This window comes from Diabrotica undecimpunctata, chromosome 10, assembly GCF_040954645.1.
Source record: "Diabrotica undecimpunctata isolate CICGRU chromosome 10, icDiaUnde3, whole genome shotgun sequence".
In the NCBI taxonomy this organism is placed as follows: domain Eukaryota; kingdom Metazoa; phylum Arthropoda; class Insecta; order Coleoptera; family Chrysomelidae; genus Diabrotica; species Diabrotica undecimpunctata.
Genome location: NC_092812.1, coordinates 65,381,956 through 65,390,069, shown reverse-complemented (window position 1 = coordinate 65,390,069; position 8,114 = coordinate 65,381,956). Strand labels below are relative to the sequence as shown.

Here is an 8,114-nt window from a genome sequence, read left to right as displayed (position 1 = left end):
GATCTTTATGATTACAATTTATTGTTTCTAAATATAAAGATTGTAAAACCTTCATATAGCGATAATTTTCACATTAACATTAACTTATTATACTCAATACTTGCAAGCTTCGAGGAATCTGTGGCAATATATACCGATGCTTCGAAGTCCAAGGATGGTGTGGGATGTGCTTTTTATATTCCCTCCAAAAATATTAATTATTCCTACAAACTGGATAATATATTTTCTATATTTAGTGCTGAAGCTATTGCAATCTACGAAGCTTTGACATTTTTATCACAGTCTACAATTGATTCCGCAGTAATTATATCGGACTTCCTGTCTGTTTTAAATTCCTTGGTTTTGGCTAAATACCCAAGTTACTTCTCCAATTATATTATATATGCAATTAAAAAACGGATTTTAGAACTGCAAAAAGTTAACAAAAACATTAATTTGACCCAGAAACACGTGTAAGAGAATGGTAAGCACAGCACACCTACCAACAAATTGTAAGTCTGGAGAAAGAAAGAACGTTACTAACTGACCCACAGGATATAGTAAATGAACTAGCTGATACCTATTAAAAATTCTCATCCAGCCAAATTTACAGTAACGAATTCCTAACCTACAAACAAGAGGAGGAGGCAGTACCTATTACAATCTCTGACGATTTCAACTCAATCAATACACCCCTTAGTTATGGGGAGTTTCAAGAAGCACTTAATAGCACGAAAGACACTTCACTAGGTCCAGATGACATACCAATACAATTTATTAAAAAACTTCCCATAGTAGCAAAAGAGTTTCTGCTCAAAATTTTTAATATTATTTGGTCACAAAAATCATTTCCAAAAATCTGGAAAAATGCCATCGTTATCCCGATTATCAAAGCAAACAAAGATAAATTACACCCAGATTCATATCGTCCTATCTCATTAACATGTTCCTCATGTAAACTTATGGAAAAAATAGTTAACAAAATCTGAATGTGGACCTTGGAACAGAATGATCAACTTATCATTGAACAAGCTGGATTTAGACCAGCCAGATCTACAAACGACAACATTATCGATCTGGAAAACGCTATTCACGAAGCTTTTAAAAATAACCAAAAATGTATGGCAATTTACTTTGACATAACTAAAGTATTTGACACAGTATGGAAACACCGTATATTGAACATTCTATAAAAGCTGGGATATCAAGGAAATATTTTGGCCTACATAAGCAATTTTTTAACTTAAAGAACATTTCAAGTCCGAGCAAATGGTGCTATATCTTATATTAGAGAACAACAAAATGGAATCTCACAAGGATCGATTATCAGTCCTACTCTATTTTTAATAGCACTAAACGATATAATAAAAATCATTGCGAAACCTGTTCAGGCAAGACTATATGCTGATGACCTGATTCTTTACATCAAAGGCAAGAACGTTAATAATATGGCGTCAATATTACAAGAGTACTTAAATAAACTAGTAAATTGGTCCCTAAGGTCTGGTTTTAGTTTTTGTTCCAATAACACAAAAGGTATACTATTTTCAAAGAAACATGTCGAGGATAAACCAAACCTCACACTTGAGAATCAAAATCTTTCCTATACAAACGAAATAAAATTCCTAGGAATGATATTTGATCAACAGTTAAATTGAAAAAGTCATATTCAGCAGTTAGTTCTTTCATGTCGAAATGGCCTTAATTTGTTAAAGTACCTAGATCACAGAACTTGCGATGCTGATGGTAAAACACTGCTCATGTTATATAGATCCTTAATTCGTTTCAAGATGGATTACGGATGTGTAGCATATACATGAGACAAACCTGAAAAATGATCAAGGCGACTACGTACATACCCAGGAAGAACTAGCCAAAATCTGGACAGATTATGCTTCGTCCCTCTTTGCAGACAACAGACCGAATCTGCCAACTACTAACCTATCTACAGAAACTTTGTCCGGTCCTCCGATTATTCGCGCCGAGGTGGAGTACGCTATAAAAATAGCAAAACTGGGCAAAGCCCCTGGACCGGATGGCATTACTACGGAAGCCCTAAAACTGTTGGATGATGACAACATCGACACTCTGGTAACAATCTTCAATGCCATATATGACACCGGCCACATTCCAACGGATTGGCTTTGTTCAACCTTCATAATGATCCCTAAATCACAAAGAGCGACAAGGTGCAAGGACCACAGACTGATTAGCTTTATGAGTCATTTACTTAAAATATTTCTTCGCATACTCCACACAAGAATGTTCAGAAAACTAGAAGAGCTGAGCGGCGAGACACAATTTGGTTTCAAGAAGGGACGCGCGAAGCATCATTCTGCTTGAATACCCTGGTACAAAACTGTATGGACCAACGAAAAGATATAGTCATCACATTCCTCGACTACGAAAAAGCTTTTGACACCGTAAAACACGATGAAATAATAAAAATGCTACACAATGCTGATATTGATGAGAAAGATATAAGAGTTATCCAGAATCTCTATTGGAATCAAAAGGCACGTGTGAGGCTGAACAAATCAACAAACACAGAGGAATTCGAAATTTTACGAGGGGTGCGACAGGGGTGTATTTTGTCTCCTATGCTGTTCAACCTCTATGTGGAGAATGTTTTTGCAGAGGCACTTGAAGGCACTGATTGTGGTATAAAGGTCAACGGGTACCCGATAAATAACATTCGTTACGCTGACGACACCGCAATAATCACAGATAACGAACATGATATGCAGTTGATACTAAATAAAATAAACACCACAGGAAAAACATATGGCCTGAAGATAAATGCTGGAAAAACAAAATGCATGACAATAAGAAAGGGCGCATTTTTCAGAGTACAACTGCACGTAGATAATGCTCCAATCGAGCAAGTGAAAACATTCAAATACTTGGGAATGATGGTGAATGACCAATGGGATCCTCAACAAGAAATAAAATGCCGTACCGAACAAGCAAGACAAGCTTTTCTTAAATATAAACCGCTACTTTGTAACCGCAATCTTTCCTTCAATCTCCGTTACAGAATGGTTAAGTGTTATGTATGGTCCATATTGTTATATGGCATGGAGACATGGACGTTGAAAATATCTTCCATTAACAAGTTGGAAGCCTTCGAAATGTGGACCTTGCGAAGAATGTTCCGCATACCATGGACAGATAGGGTGAGAAACGAGGAAGTCCTAAGAAGAGCAAATACTGAGAGAGAATTGCTCAGCTTGATCAAGGTACGAAAGATTGGATACCTGGGCCACATCCTGAGAGGGGAAAAATACGCAATTCCTCAACTAATTATCCAAGGAAAGATTGAGGGCAAGAGAGGAGTAGGTCGCAAACAAATGTCGTGGCTGCGAAATATAAAGAACTGGACAGGCGTAACTAACACTGGCGAACTTTTGCATGCCGCAAAAGACAGACGTCTGACCTTAAGATAATTCGCCAACGCACTATAGGTGCACGGCACCATAAGAAGAAGAAGCATATGCATCTGCCATCAAAACAACGTTAAAACCTTTGGATACGTTACATAACACCTCCCTAAGGAATATAATTGGGGCATACAGAACAACTCCGATAAATAGCATACAAGCTGAAATATGTGAACCCACGCTAAAGCTTCGTAGACAGCTGTTAAACCTAAACTATGCTTCTAACATACATGTAAATAAAAGAATTCCAATAAATAACATTTTAAACATATCTATGATGAATGACTCGTCAAATTTCAATCTTCCATATTCCCTGCAGAATCCGTCATGCAATGAAACTATTTAACTGGAAGCAATTTTCACCCTTATATCAATACAGAAATATATCTTCATGTCCACCTTGGACTGTAAAAATTCCAATACTCAACTGTAGTCTATTATAATTCCAAAAAAATAGCACTAACCCCAATCTTATCATACAACATTTCAGAGATCTAATTAACTCTCATTCCGATTACACAGCATACTACACAGACGCGTCTAAAACTGAAAATGGAGTCGGGATGGCAATAATTAACAACACAGGGATTCTTAAACATAGAATTCCAGATACTGCAACCGTATTTACAGGAGAACTTTATGCAATCTACCAAGCATTACTACATGCAAATGCAAATAAGGGGAACAAAATGGTAATCGTGACAGATTCTATGTCATCACTACACCTAATCAAGAAAATATACCCCAGCATCCATTAGCTTTACTAATAAAGGAAGAACTAAATAAATTACATACTAAAGATATAAGTATCAAGTTTCTTTGGGTTCCATCACACGTCGAAATAGCGGGTAATGAAGCAGCCGACCGAAATGCCAAAGAAGCCATAAATGAAAACAGTAACCAAATGTCTCTCCAATCTGTTAGTATGGATCTAAAAACTTACTTTATAAAACATATTTTCAAGATCTGGGACAATAAATGGAAATCTACACCATCAAATCTTCAGGAAATAAAAAATAAAATTTAACCATGGCAACCACCCGATGTATCTAGACGAAAGCAAATGATCATTTCCCGTCTACGACTTGGACATACCCAGTTCTCGCATGGACATGTGTTTAAAAAAGAAGAATGCCCAATTTGTGATCAGTGCGGTTCACCCCTTAGGTCCGCTTGCCATTATGCTAAATTCAGTACTGAATTTAGCACTAAAAATATTGTATCTACAAAATAGGTGGGCGCGCCGATTCAGTACTAAAAATTAGAACATGTTCTAATTTCTTGTACTAAAAATGATCCAATATTAACTTAAACTGAGGTTATGTTATACGTATGTTTATGCTTTGTTTTTAAATATGTGGAGTCAGAAGCAAATAGAAAATTTAATCGAACTATATAAAGCAAATCTTTGTTTGTGCCAAAGCATCCATTGTATAAAAATAGGAATGCGAGAGTAAAAGCTTTGGAAGAAATAAAGGCGGAATTGTATAAACTCGGTGTAGATGTAAGTGTGGCAGTGATAAAAGCCAAGTTTAACAATTTAAGAACTAACTTTTTACAACAGCATAGAAGATATTTATCATCTATAAAAAGCGGAGCTGGTAGCGATGATGTAAGTAATATTTCTATTTCATTATGGCTTTTTATGTCTATTTGTTGGGCTAATTTGATTAGAATTTTGTTAACACTGAAACCATTACGATAAGTCGCGTACACAAACAAATAGACATAAAAAAAGTAGCAGTATAAGTAATGTTTTTTATAAAGCCTAATAGTTGCTCTATAATCATTTTATTTTATTAGATTGACAAACCTACGCTATGGTATTACGAAAAAATATTATTCGTAGCGGAGCATTGCATACCTAGGTGCTCACAGGACAGCCTTTCGGCTTTAACAATCCTACCAGCCAATGAAAATGCTACCATGGATTATGTTCAAGAAAATGAAATACATTTGATAAGTAGTCAGAATCAGGAAGAGGAGATTGAAAATTTTCAAAATTATGATTATTGTATTGTGAGTATATTTATCAATTTTTTTGAAATTTTTTAATTGGAAAATAATTATGAGGAATTTTAGTTTGAGGACATAATAGTGTCAAAAAATTTATTGGGAATTAAAATCACATAAGCTGAAAAGTCTTTTTTTACTAATGTTTTAACTTCTAAATCAGAAGCTTGTCAAAATATCAATACAAATAATAATAACTTATTTATTTATTATCATATTAATCATTTATTGATATGGTTGATTTTACAGAGATCTTCTACATCACAGAATCTGCCTACCTCTTCGTTAAGAGACAGCACCCCCTCTGGAGGAGATATTATTAGAAAGAGTCTAAAAAAAAAGAAATAAACCTGACGATGAGGGGATTGAAAATGAAAATTTTCATGATTATTGTATTGTGAGTATAAACTTTTATTTATCAATTTTTTTTTGAGATTTTTTAATTGGAAAATAATTATGAAGAATTTTAGTTTGAGGAGATAATAGTGTCTAAAAATTTATTGGGAATTAAAATCACATAAGTTGAAAAGTTTTTTTTTACTAACGTTTTAACTTCTAAATCGGAAGCTTGTCAAAATATGAATACAAATATAAATAACTTCTTATTTATTTATTAACATATTAATCATTTATTGATATGGTTGATTTTACAGAGTCCTTCTGCATCACAGAATGTGCCTACCCCTTCATTAAGAGACAATGCCACCTCTGGAGGAGATATTATTAGAAAGAGGTTAAAAAAAAGAAATAAACCTGACGATGAGGGGATTTTTTTGAATGAAGCGGCTGATGTTTTGGCATCTTTAACAAATGCTCTGGCCAATGAAGAGCAACCAAAACCTGTGGAGACTCTTCCTGCAAAATCAAATTTAAAAATATTTGCAGAATTTGTAGAGAGTCAGTTAGAGTTTTTGGTGTCTGATGAAGAGACACTATTAGAGACTCAAGAAAAAATAACAAACATTATTTGGGATGCCAGAAAAAAAATTTTAAAAAATAAGAATTCATAATTATGTATGTTTCGTTTTATTTAAATTTCAAGTTACTCATTTATTAATAATAATATACATTTTTTACATGTTACATCTCTGTATGGCAGCATTTTGCCAGTCAACTTAGCCACTGTTACTGTTGAAATACTCTTTAAATTCATTTCTTATATTATGAGCTCTAGCTGTCGAACGATTACCTGCTTGATTACTTAATCTATTTGAAAACACAACCTGTGATTCATCTTGTTCTATATATGCTTTAAAATTTTCTGAAACTAATAAATTATGCAACGCTAAGCAAGCCAATATTATTTTTTCTACTTTATCTGCATTTAAATTTATTGGATTAAGCAATACTCTAAATCTGTTAGCTAAGATTCCAAATGAGCTTTCAATCATTCGACGGGCTCTAGAGAGTCGATAATTAAATATTTTTTCAGATTCTGACAATCCCCTATTAGGATAAGGTTTCATAATTCGACTGGTTAACGGAAATGCATCATCTGCAATTAATACAAATGGAATTTTTGATGTACGACTGGGTAAAGCCTGATTTGGGGGTAAATTTAAAGAGTTATTTTCTAGTGCTCCACACAGATTACTTTCTCGAAAAACACCACCATCACTTATGCGGCCATTTATTCCTACATTATAGTAAGTGAATTTATAAGCTGAATCACACATGGCTAATAGAACTATTGAGTGATTCCCTTTATAATTGTAATAATATGAACCAGCAGATATCGAAGGTTTAAACATTACATGTTTTCCATCCAAAGCACCAATACAGTTGGGAAACTGCCACATTTCTTGAAACCCTTTAGCAACATTTAACCACTCTCTAGAAGATGTTGGGGTCTAAAAATAATGTTAGTTAGTTTTCATAATTTTATCTCATACATATTTACCTTCAAATATATTTCCTTTAGACTGGTATATATAGCTTCACAAACTTCAGGTACAAACCTAGAAATGCTACTTTCATGTATACGAGTTGAATACATTAATGATCTAAAGGTTTGCCCAGTTGCTAAAAATCTTAATGTAGTTTCCAACCTAAACAAAAAACGAGGCATCAAATTTATACATCTACCTAAATACAATACTATACAAACCTGCATCTTGCTGAAATACTTTCTCTAAATTGCGTATCCTGTTTTTTTATCTTATTCTCAACTAGTCCTAATAATTTTATAAACACAGTATTATTCATTCGTAAAAAGTTTTTATATGCCAAAGGGTCTTCTACTAATAATTCTTCATTCAACTTATTTAATATTCCTTTGCCCAACCCTCTTCTCTCGATCCATTTTTTTCTCCATATGCGCTTTTTTTTAAGAAGTGTATGATTTTTTTTCTTAATTGCTAGCATCATTATTACAATTAAAGCAGCTGCACATAATTTTAGCTTCTTTTTTACCATCATTATTTACCTGTTTGTTTTTTTACTCTAATTATACAACCAAAACAAACTTCAGGTAGGTTAGACTGTCAATAGAAAATTGGTAGAGCGCATGCTTACAGGCTAATTAAAATTAAGATAGTTGCAAACACAAACATACATTTTTCATACTAAATCGACTCGAGCAACTAACTAATATTTTTAGTGCTAAATTCAGTACTGAAATTAGCATAATGGCAAGCGGACCTTACAGTAAAACATGTGCTAGTGGAAAAGTGCGAAAAGTTC

The 8,114-nt window shown here is 33.8% G+C and overlaps 1 protein-coding gene and 1 long non-coding RNA gene across 2 annotated transcripts; both read right to left on the bottom strand.

Annotated features, from left to right (window-relative positions):
- Nucleotides 1–6,547: 6,547 nt before the first annotated feature.
- LOC140451749 (uncharacterized) lies at nucleotides 6,548–7,108 on the bottom strand. The gene has a single exon (XM_072545596.1). It carries the CDS (start codon nucleotides 7,106–7,108, stop codon nucleotides 6,548–6,550), a length of 561 nt encoding a protein of 186 aa, XP_072401697.1.
- A 66-nt stretch (nucleotides 7,109–7,174) lies between these two features.
- Nucleotides 7,175–7,654, bottom strand: LOC140451918 (uncharacterized). The gene is made up of 3 exons (XR_011952104.1): nucleotides 7,540–7,654; nucleotides 7,333–7,480; nucleotides 7,175–7,282 (listed from the first exon to the last, which is right to left on the bottom strand). It is a non-coding gene; the product is annotated as an uncharacterized lncRNA (long non-coding RNA).
- Between the last annotated feature and the right edge of the window lie 460 nt (nucleotides 7,655–8,114).